At 41.6% G+C, this 20,356-nt stretch overlaps 3 protein-coding genes across 6 annotated transcripts in view; 2 read left to right on the top strand and 1 right to left on the bottom strand.

Moving 5' to 3' along the window:
• The first annotated feature begins 4,357 nt into the window (after nt 1–4,357).
• tefb (TEF transcription factor, PAR bZIP family member b) lies at nt 4,358–10,804 on the top strand. Its single transcript, XM_061748427.1, has 4 exons — nt 4,358–5,193; nt 5,578–6,108; nt 7,202–7,413; nt 7,571–10,804. Exons 1-4 carry the CDS (start codon nt 4,887–4,889, stop codon nt 7,784–7,786), a joined length of 1,266 nt encoding a protein of 421 aa, XP_061604411.1. The 5' UTR covers nt 4,358–4,886; the 3' UTR covers nt 7,787–10,804.
• A 1,124-nt stretch (nt 10,805–11,928) lies between these two features.
• On the bottom strand, nt 11,929–18,686 carry LOC133465527 (protein Tob2). Of its 3 annotated transcripts, XR_009784650.1 has the most exons (3): nt 18,474–18,686; nt 14,453–16,043; nt 11,929–13,600 (listed from the first exon to the last, which is right to left on the bottom strand). XR_009784650.1 is itself a non-coding variant. In XM_061748428.1 (2 exons), the coding sequence occupies exon 2, from the start codon at nt 15,825–15,827 to the stop codon at nt 14,610–14,612; it is 1,218 nt and encodes a 405-aa protein (XP_061604412.1). In that variant the 5' UTR covers nt 15,828–16,043; nt 18,474–18,686; the 3' UTR covers nt 11,929–14,609. The 3 variants fall into 3 exon arrangements, 2 of the variants coding, with proteins under 2 accessions (XP_061604412.1, XP_061604413.1); XM_061748428.1 differs by having other exon boundaries at nt 11,929–16,043; XM_061748429.1 differs by having other exon boundaries at nt 11,929–16,043; nt 18,574–18,675.
• A 1,151-nt stretch (nt 18,687–19,837) lies between these two features.
• Nucleotides 19,838–20,356, top strand: part of LOC133466185 (aconitate hydratase, mitochondrial-like) — a 17,926-nt gene continuing 17,407 nt past the window's right edge. For both annotated transcript variants that reach the window (XR_009784878.1, XM_061749648.1), the window contains exon 1: nt 19,838–19,959. Coding sequence is in view for 1 of the 2 variants with exons in the window: in XM_061749648.1 (XP_061605632.1) it covers nt 19,879–19,959 (81 nt within the window). In the remaining variant the exon portion in view is untranslated. The remainder of the gene's footprint in view (nt 19,960–20,356) is intronic.

Raw genomic sequence — 20,356 nt, 5'->3', positions numbered from 1 at the left:
TCCTGTGTATTGTCATTTTGTTGAAAAGATGCACTTACACATTTTCATGTTACAAAACAAGAGCGCACTCTATCCTCTTCCTCTATTGCTTGGGGTGGGGGTGCTTAGCTATAGTTCCAAATCCATCAGTTAACCATCACTGTTACCGCTTTAGTAACAATAAAGCCCTATTAGAGAGCAAGCGCAGTCCTTTAATTTTATTCATTAACCTGTATGTGGTTTTATTGTATGAATTGTGTTCATACAACTTGGATGGATATGGCCGTGGGTCATGTGACCTGCTACCTATACATACTTTTATCGAATTTCCTCGTTTTGGGATCTTCAAATTAATTTTTAATGGGGCATCATGAGCTCATCTGTAAGGCTTTGGAACCAGAGGGTCACGGTTTGAGCCCCACTGTTGACATAAAGCAGCTTGGGTGTTCCTCAACCATTGCGGAACTGTCAGGGCCAGCAAAGCCTTCTCTGCTATCTTAAAGACTCTCAGAAGCACTGACCTACATTTCCAACCAAAATTCTAATATTTGTTCCATGAAATTGGATTTACTTATTCCCAAAAGTCTGTTTTCTACATTTCATAGTGTTTCTCTTGGCTGAGCTGCATTTGGATGTTTGTTTGTTTGTTGTTTTTTTGTTTTTTCTGCCATGTCAATCTAAGGTGCGTTCGGAATTTCAATCTGACGCCCTAACTATACTCTGAGAGTGCGAGTGTGCTCCCTTTCTTTAAATTTACGAACAACTGAGTGAGTGAGGTCATTTAAATCCCCACTCAGCCCACAACCCTTGCATCTTGCTTGAACAGCTTTCATGCTCGTTCTGCCTGACGCTCTGGTCGCGCTGTCTCCTGAGTCAGAGTGGCCAGAGTACGCTCTGCCACTCCCAGGGTCTGGCGCTCTGCATAACCAAACAGCACATTCCATCAACGCTCTTGAGTTTCCGAATGGTCCGTAGTGTCGCAGAGCGCGATCAGACTGTATTTCCGAATGCAACCCTAATCTTCCCAGGGCCTTTAGAGTCAGTAGTGCTGGGTGCTGGCTAATTTAAACTATATAGTACAATGGTGCCTGGATTTGGGGGTTTAATTTGATACAATTTATAACACCCCTATCTCAAATCCTCTTTCCCCATTGAGATGAATGGAAATACCGTTTATCTGTTCCAACCCCACAAAAACACCAGTGTAAAAATTATAAACTGTAGGCTACACAATTGTACTTTATAAAAACAAACAACAAATACAATGTAAAGAACAAAACAGTGTGCATCATGATTTCATGCTTCAACGCTCATTGACATTTTGCTCCCGGTGTGTGAGCCTTGGCCCCCAGGGGGCAGTAAAATACAGATGTTCACAATAAACGAAGAGTTTCACAACTAACTAACTCATTAAACCTGCAGTAATACTAGTTGTTTTTCCCAGACGATAAAGAATATATGAGTATTGGTAGATTGTTGATCTACATGTGTTGCTACACTGTTTATGTTCGAGCACCTGTTGCTTAAAGGGTTATAACTGCCGCAATATGGATGCTAGTTTTGTTAGCCCTTCCATGGCGTTTTGCATTGTGTGTTAGGATCAGGCTATCAGACTTTTGTAAATGATGTGGTTTGATTAAATTCAAATGTAATTCTCTTGGTTTTATGTTGAAACCTCTGGTGGGAATGGCAATAAACAACAGCACTTGTCCCCCTTTATTTTTTGAAGAAGAATTGTTTACTATCAGCTGCTTGCTGTGAAGTTCCCTGCAATCATTTAATCCTTGTAACTCCAATGTTTGTTTACAAGTTAAGACACACACACACAAAAACATCAACTCTTATCTAAAAAAAATAAAATAAAAATCTCATAACTCGTAATTCGAGGTACCACTGTATTAGCGATGATGAGACTGTTTCTTTAACCAATCAGATTTGAAATTAGTCCCCCAGGGTATTGGTAACATCAGCATTTTGCCATCCTTTGATTGTTTGATCAAAGTAAAATGTGTTCAAGCAAAGTTCGACTATCAAAACGTATGTAACAATCTGCACACACTAATCATCATCTCAGGTGATTATGATATCTGTTTTTGTTATTAGATAATTCTGAATTGCTCCAGATGACGTGTGTGGCATAGTTCTCTTATTATATTGCGTTTTTTGCATAGTAATGATAGTTTCTATTAGTGTGATGTGGCATTTAGAGGTGTATTAATAGTCGGGTAAATCCCCACCAAATGAAGGCCCTGTTACTATATACCCACACAACCCCCTATTGTGACTCCATCACTCAGACATCTGTCCTTGCATGCCTGCATATGTGTGGAGTGCTTCTCTGAGCGATGTACATTAAAAATATATAGAGCAGACTGTGCATTGATTGAATTAGTACAATTATAAATATATACGGTATCCTTATTTATCACGTAGTGCGAGTATTGGTCGCTAGGTGGCGCATGTGCACCTCCCTCCCACACAGCCGCCTCTCCCACGTGCAGCCGTGCGTGGTAGCAAATGTGCTGGAGTGAGAAGCATGTGCGGAGGGAGGGTTGTTGTTCTGTCGTTGAGAGCCGGCCTCTTTGCTTGATGATTGGTTCTACTGCGGGACTGGTAGGCGTGTGTCCCCCAACCCACCCACTCGCCTCGCGTCAAGCACATCGGAGGGCGTGGCTTACCGGGGTTATCGCAATCCAAGTTGTTTGGGCACATGCGCGCGTCCCCGTGATACGACTGACTTGCTGCAAAGTTGTTCGAAAGTCTTGAGTCGAGTGAACGGACATTGACACTCTTGTCGAACACCAGTTTGTCGCCTCATCGCCCAGGATGTCAACGTTTAATCACACCTTTGGAGACAGGGGGGAAGTTCCTGATCTCATCAGATCCTTGGCTGACTATCCCTTCTCTTTCCCAGCATTTGATGACGGCGGTAAGTAAGAATATTTGTATAATTTTTTCACGAGATGTCGTTGATAAAAGTCTTCAACGAAGTTTGTTATGTGGTACTTGGCTGAGTTCACTGCCCGAAACGTGTTAGTGGTTTAATCCATGTATCGCGCATCGACGTTAGCTATTAAGTAAGGTTGAACAACAATTCTAATCATACGTGGGTTTTTTAGAATTATTATGTCGTGCACGCTACCTGGAGTCAAGCCAGAAGGTCAGTCTAGGTTTCATGACTACTTTTTATTGGTAGCCTGTGTTGTGAAAATATGGAAATTCGTAATTGTTCATCTCATTTAGGGTTTTTGCTGTATGTCTGATGTTAATTGACGTTCACGAGTCTATCCATGAACGCCAACAACTATATTTCAGGCTAAAATCACGAATTCGTGGTCGAATGTTTACCGAGGTAATCAAGCGAAAGGTCAAGTTTTCTCACGCAATCACATTAAACGCCCCCTGTTGGCTGCGAGTGTGATTGTTGTTTTTTTGCATTAGTTTAGTTCTTATATTTGACATTTAAGTTTACTATTTAAAATGTTCTGGTAATTTAGTCATATTAGCAATTCAATATTGGATAAAAACGTGCTGTGTACCCACATTTCAATATTAACCATTAGATCAATTAATTAATATTCTTCTCTCTGATTAAGATGGTACAAGTGAAGTACAATATCAGATTTATATATATATATATATATATATATATATATATATCGTATGGCCGCTAGGACAGTATTTACAATTGAGTCATTTTCCTCCCCTGTTGTTTTCATATTGACAATATTCAGATGGTCATTAAAAGTTCCCACTAACGATTAACATGTTTTTGCTTAATTAAGAGTCATTCACCATATTAATAACATACAATTAAATGGCAAAAATAGTAGTGAAGTACTTTGTATGGGCCTACTATGACAATTGAAATGGTTTGCAACTTCGTGGTGTGTTAGTGAAAGATTTAGATTTAGCTAGACTTTGACCAGTCTCCTCGCTCCGTGTGTGTCTCCGAAGGACAGCAAATTACACGTGCGGCGCCCCAATGTGCGCACTTTGAACACCATGTCCGTTAGATCTGATATGCTGCCGGGCAACACCGCACTTGTTGGCGTCCATGTCGTTTTAAGAATATCGCGTGCACCAGAACGTGAGGGAGAAACTGCTTTTGGCGCCCGGAGCTCGCGATAACAGAGTTGTTTTCACAGGAAAAAAACAAAACAAAAACATGATATCAAATTGTATTTTTCGAGTAAATGTAGGCCTAATACAGTACATAAATAAATACATAAAGTGCGTACGTCTCACTGACAATGATCTCATTTCGTGTACAAATCGTTTTCTATGCTTTTATTTGTGCTATAGGTCTAAAAGAAAAAAGATGACGGTTTTATAAAAAAAAAATATTTAATACAATTTTATAAAGAGTACACATTTTTTTTATTTCATACTTTATCTTTAAAAAAAAGCCTGGCATCTGTTCCACTGACGAGCTCGTCTGATCCAGCACGTGCGTCGCAGCACGCGGCCACGCCCCCTCCGCAGCAAGTCCTGTCACGTGAGTGGGTGAGGGCGGGGGGCACGTGTTTTGCCACGAGTGTCCTCACGACTCGCCTGCAACACAGGCACGTTCCTTTTCAACCCTTTTTTGTGTGCTTGGAAAACCCGTGAAGGTGAACATAGCCGCCGGTTGGTTTGTGGCAACATTGTAAACATAACCCAAATGTCTTTTCCGAGTGCCGAGACGTCCGCATTTGATATGATTTACGTAGTCTTTTTTTCCCAAATACTTTTTAGACTGGAATCTTTTTTAAAATGAAGGTAGTTAAAAGAATTAAAAGAATAAAATACAAACTAATAAATTAAAAAGACCACTGGCGTACTCCATGAGGACAGTCCTATATACATGACAGACTAATCAGCCAATCAGCTTCTACTATGCCTCGAATGGGCGTGGCTTTTTCCTCATGAATATCCAACACGCGCTCTGTATGGGCACGGACAACACAAAGGGGAGCAGTGTAGTTCCGCATCTCCGTGTTCTATCTTCGACAGACGGACTTAAACATCGCAGAAGTTGGAAGGTGACCCATAGTACCGTTATATATATTATTTTAATCCTACGGCGAACAATGCCCGGTAAAGCAGCGGTGGCTGTCTCGCTTCAGCCCGACACAACCGTCGACCCAGCGGCTAAGAATAAGTCTTTCCCGTTTGTCATAAAGAAGATTATGGACATCCCCCCTCCCAACATTCTGGAGGAAGGCGACGACGGTAAGAGACCGCTGTGTCAAAACAGTGCTCGTTAATGTGAAGTGTTCGTATGGTGCTGTGCAGCTCGGAAATCGAAAAGAACAAAAAGTTCCAAGTGCAGTGTTGTGCGTAGCCAGACTGTAAATACGCCCCCAACACAACCCAATTATGGTGGAATCATGTTTCGAATTTCTCTCGTGTCTTTTTGTTCAGAATTTTCTGAGCTACGTGTGTAGAGCAAATCCTGTCATTGTATTAGCGACCCCCCCCACCCACTGACGTTGACAGACGCTTGTATCCCTGCTCCCTCCCACCCTCAACCTTTATTCCCATCACAATATCAGGTCTGCTCACTCACGTCCATTTGATGAAATGACCTGCTGTTTCCTCTTGTGTTGAATTCAGAGCTCGAGAAGGAGAAGCTGGGCTCAGCTGACGATGTGGAGGGGGGCGGGGTTGCTGCAGCCAGTGCTGGTGGGGCTCCAAGGGGGGGCGGTGGGGGCAGCGCCGGACTGGTGTCAGCCTCATTGACCCCAGCCATTTGGGAGAAGACTATTCCCTACGATGGGGAGACCTTCCATCTGGAGTACATGGACCTGGATGAGTTCCTGTTGGAGAATGGAATTCCCGCAAGCCTGGAGGATGAGGACCTGCAGAAGACGCTGACACCGGACGGAGGGAAAGGCAAGAGCACCCTCAAGGTTAGGGCCATAGCCAGCGCCACGACGACGTCGGCATCCACGTCTCCTCTGCATGATCCCGACACCTCTACGGTCACCTCAGATCCAGAGGAAGCGGTGACTGTCACCACGCTACTGCCCGCCAAATTGGAGGATGACGACGACGACAATGATGACGAAGAGGATCAAGAAGAGGAATCTTTGCCACATGAGGCAAAAGCAGCAGAAGCTGTGGAAGTGAATAAACACAATCATGGTGAGTAATTTGCATTGATATAGTCCACTGGCATTTTAAGAGTTTTCAGAGTTATGTTTTCTCTCGGACCTTTGACCACATGATATTAGCAGTTTTGATAGCTGCTTTGACGTAATGTTCGAGTCCCACCCCAGGCCCTGTGACTCTAAATGCATCATCTAATACATTTCATGATGGGAAAGAAAAGATTACAGTGGAACCTAAAATTTCCCTCCCATGATGATGGTTGACATCTGATTTTGTAGGAAATCTACCAATAGGAAACTATTGAAATACTAACAGTCTTCTACGAACTAGTATAGGCAATGTTTTAAGTAAGATTTTAACACGATTTACTATTTATTTATACACGTAAAAGGATGTTAACTGTGCAAGGGGTCCTTGGTTCGCGACGAAGGTCCATACCTACCACGCTGACGTGTAAACCGATTTTGTATGCAGTTGCAAGATCATAATTACATGAAATGTGAATGCAAAAAAAACTTCGAGGCCATAAATATAAAACCATTACTGTAAAGTACATGAAAATATGTGACGAAAAAGAACAATTCTTCAACCTTTACTCGTATGGTTGGCTTGCACTTTGTAAACCAGTTCATTGTACCGTACGCCATTTGGAGCAACGAAACGTCGTAGGTTGGGACCATCACAAGTAAGGGGAAAGAGCAGCTTGCTAAAGGCGAGGCAACTGTGTGTTTTGTTTAATACTGTCATACAAGTGTTACTGCTGTAAAGTAAAACTAAAAAACGAATGATGTAAACTGGCATGTGACTGACATGGGTGGGGGACACAAGTTCGGTGTCCAAATGGCGTAACCTTTGGGGTGTTTAAAGTTTGAGGCACCACTTGTTGCCCGAGGAAGATACGTGTTTGTTATTCATATTTCAACATTTACATAGGCTGATTGGAGTATTCCTGAGGACAAAGTGGTACGTCTGTGGAAGAAAATTAACAAAGAAGCCCAGCAAATGCCCATATAATTGTGAAACCACCAATTGTGAGACTATTTAGTCATACTTTGTACACTACGTAAAGCATGAATGCACTTTGAGTGTTTCTCAGAAGCTTGATTTTTCACCCCTGTACCTCCAGGTACTGGAGAGCGTAACACGCCGTCTCCCGTCAACCCGGACGACATCGAGGTGGATGTTAACTTTCAGCCAGATCCGACCGACCTGGTCCTGTCCAGTGTGCCGGGGGGAGAACTGTTCAACCCGCGCAAACACAAGTTCTCTGATGAGGAGCTCAAGCCGCAGCCCATGATCAAGAAGGCCAAGAAAGTGTTTGTCCCCAATGAACAGAAGGTATCCTGACTCACTCGCATGCATGTTCTTCTTCCAAAATAGTGACGTCCTTGGCTGTAAACTTTGTTAATTGGATTAACTTTCAACAGCTCAGCAAACAACTTATGACTGTGTGAGCCAAAAAACATCACTTTTCATTCTGTTTTGTTTTGCTCAGGATGACAAATATTGGTCCAGGAGGAAGAAGAATAACCTGGCCGCCAAACGTTCCCGTGACGCCCGCCGTCTCAAAGAAAACCAGATCACAGTGCGCGCCTCTTTCCTGGAGCGGGAGAACGCAGTGCTGCGACAGCAAGTGGCAGAGATGCGGAAAGACTGCGGTCGCTGCAAGAGCATTGTGGCCCGCTATGAGGCCAAGTACGGCTCGCTGTAAAGACCTGGTAAAAATCAACCAAGTATCAATCTGACAAAAGCAGAACTTCCTACCCCGCAGAATTCAACACAGACACAAACACACAAGGGAAATCTAAATTTGCACTCTTGCTGACCTCCGGTCACTGTGTCGAGCTGCAGTTGCGGGTCCGAACCTGACGCTGGAGTGGCGGCTACACACTGGGGCTGGGCTGGGAGCGGGTGGTCATGGGAAGGTCTGTGGAGAGCGCCTGGCTCCTTCACTGAGAGGAAGGCAATGACACTCCCCCGGACAGAGACAAATGGAAAATATGGTTGGTCTTGAGATACTTTCAAGGAAGTCAGGAAATATGAAAATGGTAGGCTTATAACACAGAAGTCACACAAATCATTTTTTTTTTAATCACTGCATAGCACTTCTTTCCGTGGACCAAAGCATGAGTGCCATCAGTTGTGTATTTAGAATGGTGCCCACTCACCACACTTTTCCTTGTGTCGTGTATACATTTGTGTCTATAATTCCTTTTCATTCTCAAGAAGGATGTAGAGGCTGAGACAGAAGAAGAATGGAGTAGAAATCAGGTACTTGGACCTGGAAGGAGTGGAAGCAATAACCTCAGGTGGTGGAGGAGCGGTTGCAGTGAATCTGTTTAGTTCTTCTGTCAACACACACACTATATGAGTAGTCATCTCCAGTGTGTATTCCATTGTTGCACTTTTTCTTAGAAGACTCGTGGTTGCAAGTACCTTATTATCACTGTGGGAGAGACGGTAGCTTAATAGAAAACATGCATAAAGCGCTCGTACTCAGCTTCCCGAGCTTCATAAAAGATTTGATTCAAAATATGGCCTTTGAGTCAATTCCCAAATGTATAGGTTTGAAGGTATTTAGGGCCCTCCTTTTGCGGAGGGGTATGTATGTAGGGATGTTTATTTTACTACACTCTGCAGGTAGAGGGAGCTTGGAGCCCTCACCTTCCCTTAGTGTTGTGATGGCTGGATTGTTCTTAAAAAAAAAAAAAAAAAAAAAAAAAAAACTTGAGTCGTCCACAAAGGCGGTGACTTCAAACCCTGTAAATAAATAAATGATCGTCTGGAGGTCTTTATATCCTAAAACAGGGATTTTGACTGTGTCTTCATAATCCAATGCTATTCCTACAAATAGTCAGTGAGTGCTGTATTCATTATGATGGTAATAATGCATCCGTTGATTTTGATGTACAAGAATATGTCAGATTCTTTATATCCATTTGAGGAAAACGTGTCTAATGAAAACCAATGACTAAGCAGGGACTCCAATGCGTTAACTGTGTTTGTTTTTAAAAACAGAGTCATCGTTATAAGCGATACTTTGTGTCCATTCAATATATACATACAGTATGTGTGTGTCTAACACACAAAGGGCAGGGTATACTCTTACCTCATCCACCACTTCTTGGTTTAAAAAAAGAATTGAACAGGTGATGGTTGGAGCACAGAACACGTACAGTAAATGCAGCGTATAGTTCTGTTTGGCAAAACATCAAGTCCTATTTTTATTTTTTTTTGGGAGTTGTCAGACTGGCTGGCTGTTTTATTTAGTAAGTACATTACAGACTGTTATAAGACTCCGGTGTCTTCTACAGATGCTGAGTTTTTTTTTTTTTTTTTTGGGTGATTGGTGGGCTTGTGCTCCAATTGTGGCAATAATATCCCGTTATATATTGCTTGTTTGATTTCGGTGGTATTGTGTGTAAAACTACCATGGGGTTTTTTTTAAAGATGAAATGCCCCAAAGTTTTCTCTGTGCTTCCAATTTGATCCTCTGTAGTCTAGGATCCTAATGCATGAAACCCAGTGTACTTTGTCTTCTATCAATGTCTTGACTATTCTACACCAAGTGTACTTATGTCTGTAAAGCATCACTGAAGAGCAGACATGCTTCTGATGGGCGTATTAATGCAGAGCATCTGTATTATGATGTTATGACCCGTATAAGAATGCCAGCCATCTGAGTGCGGTCCGCTTGATTTACTCTTGGGGCAAACATCAAACATCCGCTGAAAATGGCATCTTTTGATCACTGTGTGGATTATTTCCTATGAATTACAAATTGATCCATATGTAGATTCACTGGATCAGTTGGTGCTTAAGCGTTTTCTTGATTGTTTCAGTTTCAAGAGGGTGAAGTATAACAGACAATTCTTATTTCGAGAGTTTATTTTGCATTGACATTCAAACAAAATATGCACTCCTGTTCATGTGTCAGTACAGCCAGTGAGTTTTAAAATTAAATTCAAAGAGGTGTGCATACTTCTGACAAAGCCCCTAGAGAATATTTTCGATCATTTACTGGGGTAGGTCAGTATGTAGCATTTATTTATTTATTTTTTAATTGCTGCGAAGCAACCATGTGAAACCAGCTTAAAGATAACAGATACACACTGTCATATGAAACAAATTCCCAATTCTATGTAGTATTAGTCTGCTCCACTAAGAACAAAAAGAGCATTAACGTGTGGTTGAAAAAGTTCCACTTCTAAAGTGTGCTGCACTTGCACCACTAAACACGTGCAAGCTCTTGTAGTTTTATTTGTGGCTACTGCATCTTTATTTGATGTACAACACAAACTAAAACATTGTTTTTCATGTTTAGTAATGTGCATGTATAAGATATGCTCCTCAGTGTAAAACTTAAATTGTCAAGCACAAACCCCATTTAACAATGTTTTTTTTTTTCTTTACCCCTTGGTGATGCTAATGTGTACAATGGAAGGTAAAGGTAAATCAGCCCTGTTTAGTTCTTAAACGGCTTAGTTTTTCTCCGCATCACTTAGACTTGTTCGCTATTTGAAGCAGCTACAACTCTATAATACAGAAAAACTATTTAATGGTATCAGGACATTTGAAGATTTTATTTGGATTTTTTGGTGTTTTGCATTACTTTGTTTCTATAAAAATGATTGTTTTTGTATGGTCCTAACCATGTATGGATACATGACACTGCATAGTCCTGTATCATGTATCATGCATAAAAAATAAATCAAGTTGTAAAGACAAATGGGCTCAGTTTGACCTTGACTTGTCATCAGACAGCTCCATCCTCCCTTTGTGTTGACAGACGCGACAACAAAGGTGTTCTTTTATATGCCATTTATCTGCACGTGTAAACACACACGTCTTTTTGTTTGGATGCTGCACGCGTTTTGCCTCCTCCTCACTGTTCCCTCAGCCCTGCTGCTTATCAGTATTCCAGAAGAGTAGGAGCTATTGCGTAATGATCACATCCACACACAGGGGAGCAGTGTTGCGTAACAGGAGTACAAAGAGGATGGGCGTGTGTATTCAGAAAGGAAAGTCTGGGGACGCAAGCTCTGGGAAGCTGAAGAGATAATCGAGTGGAGGGAATGGTGGAGGCTCTGAAGAGGGAGGGGCTTGAGGATGGAAGAGGAACTGCTGAGGTGGGGCAAAAAAGATGGAGAAGTGAGGGTGATGTAGGGGAGAGTCATGGATGAGGCCAGTCCAGCCACGCATGATAAACGTCTCATGATGAAATCTCAAGTAATATCTTCTGGTATGTCTCCTGCTGAGCATTCTGGTGTCTCACCAACAGAGATTTTCATCTTTGCTTTGAATAATTAATCAAACATCACTGGAGTTTGTTTACTGCAATATTTGGATGAGTCATTCGAGCATATCGGTGCTCAAAAAGACAGGAGCTACTAGTCGGCATTTTTCTTTAGCGCAGTGATTCTCAAAGTGTGGTACAAGTATCACAGGTGTTACGTGAAATAATCAGTCCCCAAGTACAGTTCAGTTCAATACATTTGCATTTAATCCTCGAGAACTCTTAAAATTTATAGGTACAATTTATTGGCATTGCATCTTAAATAGCTTTTTAAACATTTAAGTAGAATTTTTAACTTTGGTGCAATAATGAAAACAAAATTAATTTTATTTTTCTATATGTAAGCACAACGTTAATGTTCAGACTGCATAATGTTGCAGTGGCTTACAAAATATACATTTTAGGAATTAAATGTCTTGCTTTTTATGACCCCTTACACCCACTATGCTACCGAATTAAAAATGCTGTTCATTATGGTAGTACTTGAAGAGCTAGTCATTTTTAGGTGGCACTTTGTGTTAAAACTTTGAGAACAGCATGACAAAGAGACAGTCAGCTTATTTTCCATGCTTACTGGTCTTTTTATTACAAACCTAAAAAAGAAATCTGATACAATTATAAACTGCAGTAGTAATGCCCCATTCCAAGAAAACAGGTCATTGCGTGAAAGACTTGTTAAACATCTATAAGGTGTACAGATTTGATACAAAAATAGGAAAAAATAAAAAATAGTCAGGAAAGGAAATAACTATTTGTATGTTTTAATTATACATTTTAATGTTGTCACATAGAAAATTTACTTTCATAATGAAATATTCCAAAGTGCAAAATAAAACAACATAAGCAAAGAACATCAGAATACAAACCCTTGTTTGTCTTCAACCGCGATTGTAGGATGGCCTGCACTTAAGAGTTTGGGGTGCTTTTCAAATGGGTTATTTCAAGCACACACAATCCAATCGTTCTAAATTTTATATGCACACCCTATTTGGAGTTCTTTTAAGCGCAGTAAAATATGCAGGTATCCCAGTTGGGGTTCCGCGGGCCATCTCAACCGGGGCTTAAGAGTACAACATTCGTTTCCTTCATCTTTCCTATTTAGAAGAGACCAAAATACTGCGATGCTATTCAGGGAGATGAGAGGTAGAAACCCACTGCAGGGTCTTTCGAATTATGGCCTTACATTGCACTTGACAAGGGTGATCCAGGATCTGTGTAAGTAATGACACTCCGGGATATGGCTATATCATGGAGACCAGAGGGCCACACTTAAAGGGGGGGGGGGGGGGGAATAGGTCAAGGTTAGTCTTAATTGATAATAATCAGGGGCCAACTTTGTACTAATAGTTCCATCTTGCAAAATTGCATATAAATTCATCTATATCGCGAGTTCTAGGGGAATTTGTGTTTTCAGATTGCAGCTAGGAGGAGGACAGTGATTTGAACCATCTTTTGTAAACATTCACCTTTTCAAAACCCAGCTTTAATACATTTACCAGTCTCTCATAGACTGCTGCTGTACAAGGTACAATACACATTCAATAATGAACTCTGTACATAATTGTAATACTTCTATTTATTTTTACTCTCAGTTTGCATATATTCAGGTTAATCTCTGCAAAAATAACTTCAGGATGTAAGAAACTAAACAAAGAATCTGAACATAAGAACTTTATATTTACATTTTCTCGGCCTTCATAATTAATAGTTTGCAAAAACAAAAATATATAGAACTATCAAGTCTTTTTTTTTTTTTTTTTTTTTTTTTTTTTTAAATTACAGAACAAAAACAAATCCATATTTCCCTCCACATTCCCCAGGAGGGGTGTGAAAGGATGAAAAAACAGTTAAGGGTCCTCGGGTACAAAACACATGAATACATATCTTTGTCTAGAAAAACATTAAATGGACAAACAGACTCAATTTCCACATCTTCAATACACTTTTGAAATGTTACCATCTCGTTAAATGAAATGAAATGTAGGAAAAAAAAAAAAAAAAAAAAAAGAAAATCATGGAGGTTAAATTCTGTGAGCCATGAGAACTGGAGCTCCGTCCGCTTAATAAAGTGCTCAAATTGACCATTTTGTCATAACAAACAGACTTGAAGAGCTGTGACTACCTTAAAATAGCAACAGCAGCCTGCCATCAATAAAGAACATTCATCGATGTCCACTTGACAACCAGGAGAAAAGAACCAGCTTCACCTTTCTCTGCTCTCCCTCAGCACTGAAACATTTCAAGGAGGGGCAGAATAGTGTTAGCCTTTCGTTTCAATACCATTTAAACTCACTAGCAACGCGTTCTGGGTTTTAAAAATGTCTCTCTCAAAGTCAATAAACACCGGACGCCATTGAGGCAATGCAGCCCACTTGCTGCCTTCTTTGCTCCTCTTTTCCATGCTGAGGAAAAGCACTCTTACATCCTCAAAGTCACACCAAGCCATTTATTAAAATCTCTTCGGCGTTACTGCTGAATACCATCCCCCAACCGCATTTCGCTGCCTGTTCACCTTCACACTCGGATGACTGGTAACGTGTATATGTGCATTTAGCTGTGTGCAGATTGTATAAGGTCTACATGTACGCCAGTGCACATGACTTGCAGGCATCAGCACGTGAGCGCAGTCTTCTTTCTTTGCCTCGCAGAGGTTTCCGCGACCTTCCCTTCTGCAATTTCTCTTGATAGCTGAATTAAGCTCTCCTATTTGATCACTCCATCTCCAAAACACACCGTGGGCGCATTCTGGCTGACGATAAACAGTTTCGGTATTGACTGCTGTGACGTCGGCATGCGCAGGCACCCATCACGCAATACGTTTCCAGATCACATTGAGCCACGACATCACAACACATGCAAGCACAGACGGCACAGCTCTTCCAAACCCCCACCCCCAATAGCCAGCTCTGTAGGAACAGATTGCAGCGCAAAGTACAATACTTGGCTAGGTCCTTTTTCCACAGCGTGACGTGCAAACTGGAGCTTTACCACAGTCCGCATCCATTAGGTTAGTTATCATTAATGACCAACAATGGCAATGATAAATTCAAAGCAGAATGTGATGACAAAAACAAAACTTACCATGAGATAATGAGAGGGTACAGTATCTTTAAATCTCTGTAGGAAAGCTACGCTTTTAAATCTCTGTAGGAAATCTAAGTATTAGCTTGCATTAGTATTAGGACAGTTTGTTAAAAAAAAATCATCTGGAGCGCCCGGGCCAGTTCTTGACAAAGGCTTAGTTGGCCAACACAACAGGCTGGAAGGACTGACTTGGATATTGCAGGTTGTAGCTCCCTAAACCCTCAACAAATTGAGGTTTCTCCATGTAGGATATCTCACCATTGGTGCCCATGATGCCCATACTCTGGGAAGGGGGAGGACTGGAGAAAGGGTCAAAGGATGGGTGGGTGCTGACACTGTGGGGGGGCTGTAATCGGCTTGCGTGAGCTTGCAAGGGCTGGGGGTCAGCATCAAAGTAAAGAGGGCTCTGAGATCCTGGGTAGACAAACTCTTTGGCATTGGGGGAGAGCTGGCTGGGCATGGGACCTACAAGTGAGTGCATGGAGAGAGAGAGCGATTTGTGCTTCAGCATCTCTGGAGCCAAGATGGCGGTGGGAGAGTGGGAAAGCATCCTCTGGACAGGCGGGACTCCGACGGTGACGCTGGAAGCCCCCGCTGACCCGGCCGCACTGCACTTCTTCATTTTGGTGGAGCCAAATTTAGTGGCGGCAAAAGCGGCTGTAGTGAAGGTGATGGGTTGAGGACGGGCTGCGGGGAGGGAGGAGGGGGGCTGCTGAGCGGCGAGGTAGGGTATCCCACTGGTGGGAGGAGAAGGGGTGGATGTGTTGGAGGAGTGGGCGGCGGGGTCCGCAGGTGAGCTGGAGGTGGGGTACTTGAAGAGTGTGGGGCCAGGCTGGACAGACGGCGGCGTGGGAGAACTGGTGAGCGGCGGCATGAGGGAAGGAGATAACTGGCTTCCGACTGGAACAAACACCTGAGCGTCTGGATTGAAGCCCAGACTCTTGGCTTCCTCTAACTCAGAATCTCCTTTAACCTCTCTCATTAGCCCTTCAGGGCGCTCACCATCACAGCTGAGACCTAGTGGGTCCTCCAGGTACAGCACCTTCACTGCCCCCTTCTCTCCAATCTGGTAGGACACCTCATAGGGGTCAATCCACACACTGAGCTCCGCAGGGACATTTGCACGCACCTCCTCCGTATCCAGTCCACTTCTCTTGGCGGCGAGCTCCACAACAGGGTCTCTCGGGGCTCCCAGGTGCAGGCAGCGGAACGCAGAGCCACGAAGAGGGGCCTCGGGGTACCAGTGACCCTCAAAGCGAGATACCAGGATCCGCTCAAGCTCCTCGCCAAAGAGGTCAGCACGACGCCGAGGTAGCTTATTGTACAAATAGGACACGATAAAGTTGAGCGCAACCTTCACCTCTAGATGCATGACTACACCAGCAGGCTGCCGCTGTGCTCAGAGCGTGTGAGATGAGATTTGCTTGAAAGTGAAGCGATGCAAAGCGTAATGTCCGCGACTTTCCTCTGGCTTACTGTACACTGTGTGATTTGCGTGTCACCATATTGAAAGGCACCTTGGAGGCAGGGACGGCAGGTTGCAGGTTGCTTGTCGAAGTCTCAAGTAAAGTGAATTGCGACTTCAGCCCTGTAAAGATGAGAGGTAGAACAAACATTGGTATTTTGCATGGATCAGAAAATAATTGAGGAAGATGGATTTAGTTTTTGAATTTCTAACTTCAACATACATTAATTTGTACATTTGTTGCCATTTTGCCGTATTTCTCAACATCACTCAACCTCTGGGTTTCCCCTCACTTAAGGTTTGGATCCCAAAATGGTGCATGGAGTTTTTAACCATATCTAATTTGGGTAGAGAGTTGAGAAAGTTAGGAAAAACCTGCTTTACCTTGTGCTGCAAGATGCCTATGTTGTTCACTTGCATACTCTTGTATTTGTTAAAATTACTTTTACATATCTTTTTGTCAGCATAACATTTCATTCCACTGCAGTTAAGTGTATTAAGAGAGTTAAAAGTTTAGAACAGATCAACCTAAATTGTATCATTAGAACGAAGTTTAACAATCATTGGAACCAATTTAATGTGTTTGCTTTGCCTTTGTACAATGGGTTAATTAAAGAAGTCAAATTTAACTTGTCTCTTTCGATTCCAAGGCTATCATTCCGCAATATAACGGATTTGGATTCAAGACCAGAATACAAGAATAAAATGCCTGTCAGAGTCAAAGTCAACATACACAAATACAAATTCACCTTTTTATATTTTGATTTTGTAAGAGCACAGAATGTACTGATGGATGTGACAGATGTGATGTGGGCATCATAAATCCTTTATAATCTGAATCTGAGCCGATGGAGCTCCTCCTGCTTAATGCTTCAGTCCATTCATCCTCGTACTAAGTCAACATCAGATTAAAAATAAAACCAGCATCACAAGACGCATGTCCAAGGAAGAATTGTAAAATGGCAGATTGTCCATTACAGAACATCATTTCCCACCATGCAGTGCACGCAATACTCCCCCCACTCCATGCACAAAAACAATCCCCTCACATTAACTTCCCTGGCCAGATGGGAATTCTTCATCTTTGAAAGACGAATCTGATTAAAAGACAATTCCAGTTTTGCAACAGATAAAGCTGTACAGGCCAGAATGCTGCATTTGTGGAATTGAACATGAGATTTACATTTGTATTTCCATGTGAAAAAAAAGTGACATTGTTAAGATGGGGGTTTGCTGGAACTGTGCTATAAATAGCGACATTTTGTGCTATGCATTGTTTTAAGCGTTTTTTCCACTACCTGAATAAAATATGAATATGACAGCATGAAGAAACAACAAATAGATGGATATGATTGGTGTACTAAATACATCATGAATCATGATGATTAACCAATTGATTTTAACCACCCCCAAAAAAGAAAAAAAGATTAGTTTCATAAATTCCCCCTTAGTCCTTACTGGTTATTTTGAGTTTAGTTTCCCCCCATGACACCACTTTAAGGCTTTTTTTACAGCCTGATTGCTGCAGGCCAAGCAGCAAAACAGGATGCACTGTATTATTGTTTACGTGGCGCTTCAAACGTGCCACTGAGCTGTAAAATCTCACATACACGACTGCTGGTCTTCTCAGTGCCTAATAGTCCAAATTCCAATGTGATTTCAAAAAGACAAGCATGACAACCATGGAAGGGAGAGACCAATTAACACAATCCGATGAGATCAACAATCAGCCTTTGGAAACATAATACTCAGTGTTGAGTTGACTGGCATTGTTTAAGAGTTATTGCTTGACCAACATGTTTATTATTGTGGGTGTAGTTTGCAGTGGTGTGGAACTGCACTGCATCATAAGGAGGGCCGTGTTTAAGATTTTTTTACTCATGCAGAAATCAAAACAGGAGCATCGCCCTGTATAATGTGGTACAGCCCCACAGCACTGCAAACTACAAGCAGAATATTAAACACACTGTAATTGATCCCTCATTGACAGTGTCAATCCAAAATGACCATTATTATATTTGTGAAGGCGGAATTTTTTTTTTTTTTTTTTATCTAGATCACATTGGCTATGCCCGTTTAAATTAACGAGCTACCACTACGTGATTGAACATCAAGTTATTTTCTTTTCATGTGTATTTCAGCCTTTAGCATCACATTTAAATAAATCGGCGAGACATTGGGGAACCTAGCTTCGCTGACACGCGACCGGAGGGGGAAAAAAAATTAAAGCAAAATGTCATATACAATACATAGCAAACGATGAGATTAATTGAGAGGCGAACAGCCAGTCGATTTGACATTTTAGGTGCATAAAGAAATGACGACGAGCGTAAACAAGCCCGTCGGACAGCAATACACATGACAGCAGCAGCCATTGAGAGGCGAAGCTAACATAAACAGACAGAGCGACAGAGAAACGCGACCTGTAAATCTTATGAAGGCTGAAAGAGTAGACGTGTCGGTAAAGAGCCAACGCTTTTGGATAAAGCAACAAAACGAGCAACCACATAGAGGACACTAATAAACTAAAGGAGTCTTTTTGGTGCGAGTTACCTGCCTCTACTTGGCTTCGACCTTTAATTTGATTCCCGTGAGCTGTGTCGGATTTCAAAGCGTTGAGTCCATGATGGAGATCGGCGTGGAAATGTTTCACCTTGTCATTGTTATTCTTTTCAAGCGCTTGTCCAGTCTCCAGCTGGCATTTGAATTGAGGGTCCAGAGAAACTTTACGGCTGGACAAGCCGACGTATTTATACCGTGTGACTCGCCCACACCCCCGTGACGCCAGGAACTATTTTCTCTCGATTGTAATGGCGTCTTCCTGTTATTTATTGTTAGTTTTTAAATTTTTATAGTGTAATTTAACAAAAACTGTCTACATCAATACTAAACACAACGCACAAATATTGTACAATATTAATGGGTAAAAAATTTTTAAAAAACAAGACAAGCAAGTTCACATTTTAACAAGTCAATATCGTTTAACAATCTTTCAAAAATATCCATGACATGAAAAATAAATGTTTTCTTTTCACACTACATTTCACAAAGTGAAACTGAGCAAATATCGCGGAGGGATATTTGTAGTTTCTAACGGCGCTGACAGCCTGCTAAAAATATAAGCGGTGATAGCAACAGAGTTCCCATTGGCTGAGAGAGGGGCGGGCCCACAAATTATTGGGCTGCGTTATCCATTCACAGGAGCGAACACGACAGGCCTTTTAACCAAGGGCTTGTGGGAAATGACGTTCGGAGAAATAAATAATGATGTAGCAGTCGTTGGAAGTATTGGTATAGGACATTTAATTGGACTTTGAATATTTTGCGCACCTCACCTCGAACATGTTTCTGTGAAATGAATGGGACTAGCTAGATTTCATATATCTCATATGCTTTGAACGAAATGAATCACTGGAAAAAGAAATATCTTGAATATCTTTAAAAGGTTCTGTTTGAGTCCTCGCTGAATGCCGTAAGAGCGAAATGTTGATAAGTCAAGCTCCTTTAGGATATAGATTTTTTCAAAAATAATAATTAAAAAATGGACAGTGCTAAAACAACAATTTTTTAAAAAACATAACCCCCCCCCCACACACACACACGCACACAATTTTTATTTAACAATATGGATGTCAAAGTTTACAACGAAAATACAGTTTATTTTTTCAATCTTTTTTTATCAAAAGAAGACCATAAATTAATAGTTTTAACTGCTTTTTTTGTGTGTTTTGGGGGTCAAATTTAGCACTCATGTATTGTATGGTTTCCTTTTAAAAAATTAAAAAAGGTTTTCAATGACGGAAATACAGTGTACAATGCACATATCGGCACAGTACTTGGGTGTCTATGTTTGTGAAAACTCCAACTTGTTTGTAACTAATGCACCATAGACCACTGTCATAATTGTTTTCTTTATGCACTTTGTAACTCGCACTAATAATTACAAAAGAAACAGCACATGGGTGATGTCATATCAGTGCGACACTTATCCTTCCGAAACAAAATGGCGTCCTATTATTTGACTGTCACTCGGTTGCGGGTAAGAAACCCTTATTTTATCTTATCAGAGTTATGAACTATCATTGTAAATACAGCATGTACGAGAAGAGATGGGGTTCTGGAGTGGGGTTCACAAATGATCGAGTCCGGTCTTCTGATCGTGGGAAAAATGGAGATCAGAGTGCCCTCTGAATCGCTGCCATGCAGGTCACAGTGTCCCTGGATGACTCGAAGCTGTGACGCATGTAATCCTGTATCGGTATACATTGCGTCCCGTCTGACGTGATCTAACACTAAGTTATGTCATAGCTGATGCGTTATCAAATTAGATAAACGACAATTGTACCTTCATCTGCGACCCGGCTTCGGTTATGCAAGGTGATTGTAAGGTTAAACAACCTCCCAAGTACGAATGGAACGTTTTGTGCAGTGTGGCA

This window comes from Phyllopteryx taeniolatus, chromosome 16 (genome assembly GCF_024500385.1).
Source record: "Phyllopteryx taeniolatus isolate TA_2022b chromosome 16, UOR_Ptae_1.2, whole genome shotgun sequence".
Taxonomy (NCBI): Eukaryota; Metazoa; Chordata; class Actinopteri; order Syngnathiformes; family Syngnathidae; genus Phyllopteryx; species Phyllopteryx taeniolatus.
This window is presented reverse-complemented; position numbering and strand designations above follow the sequence as displayed.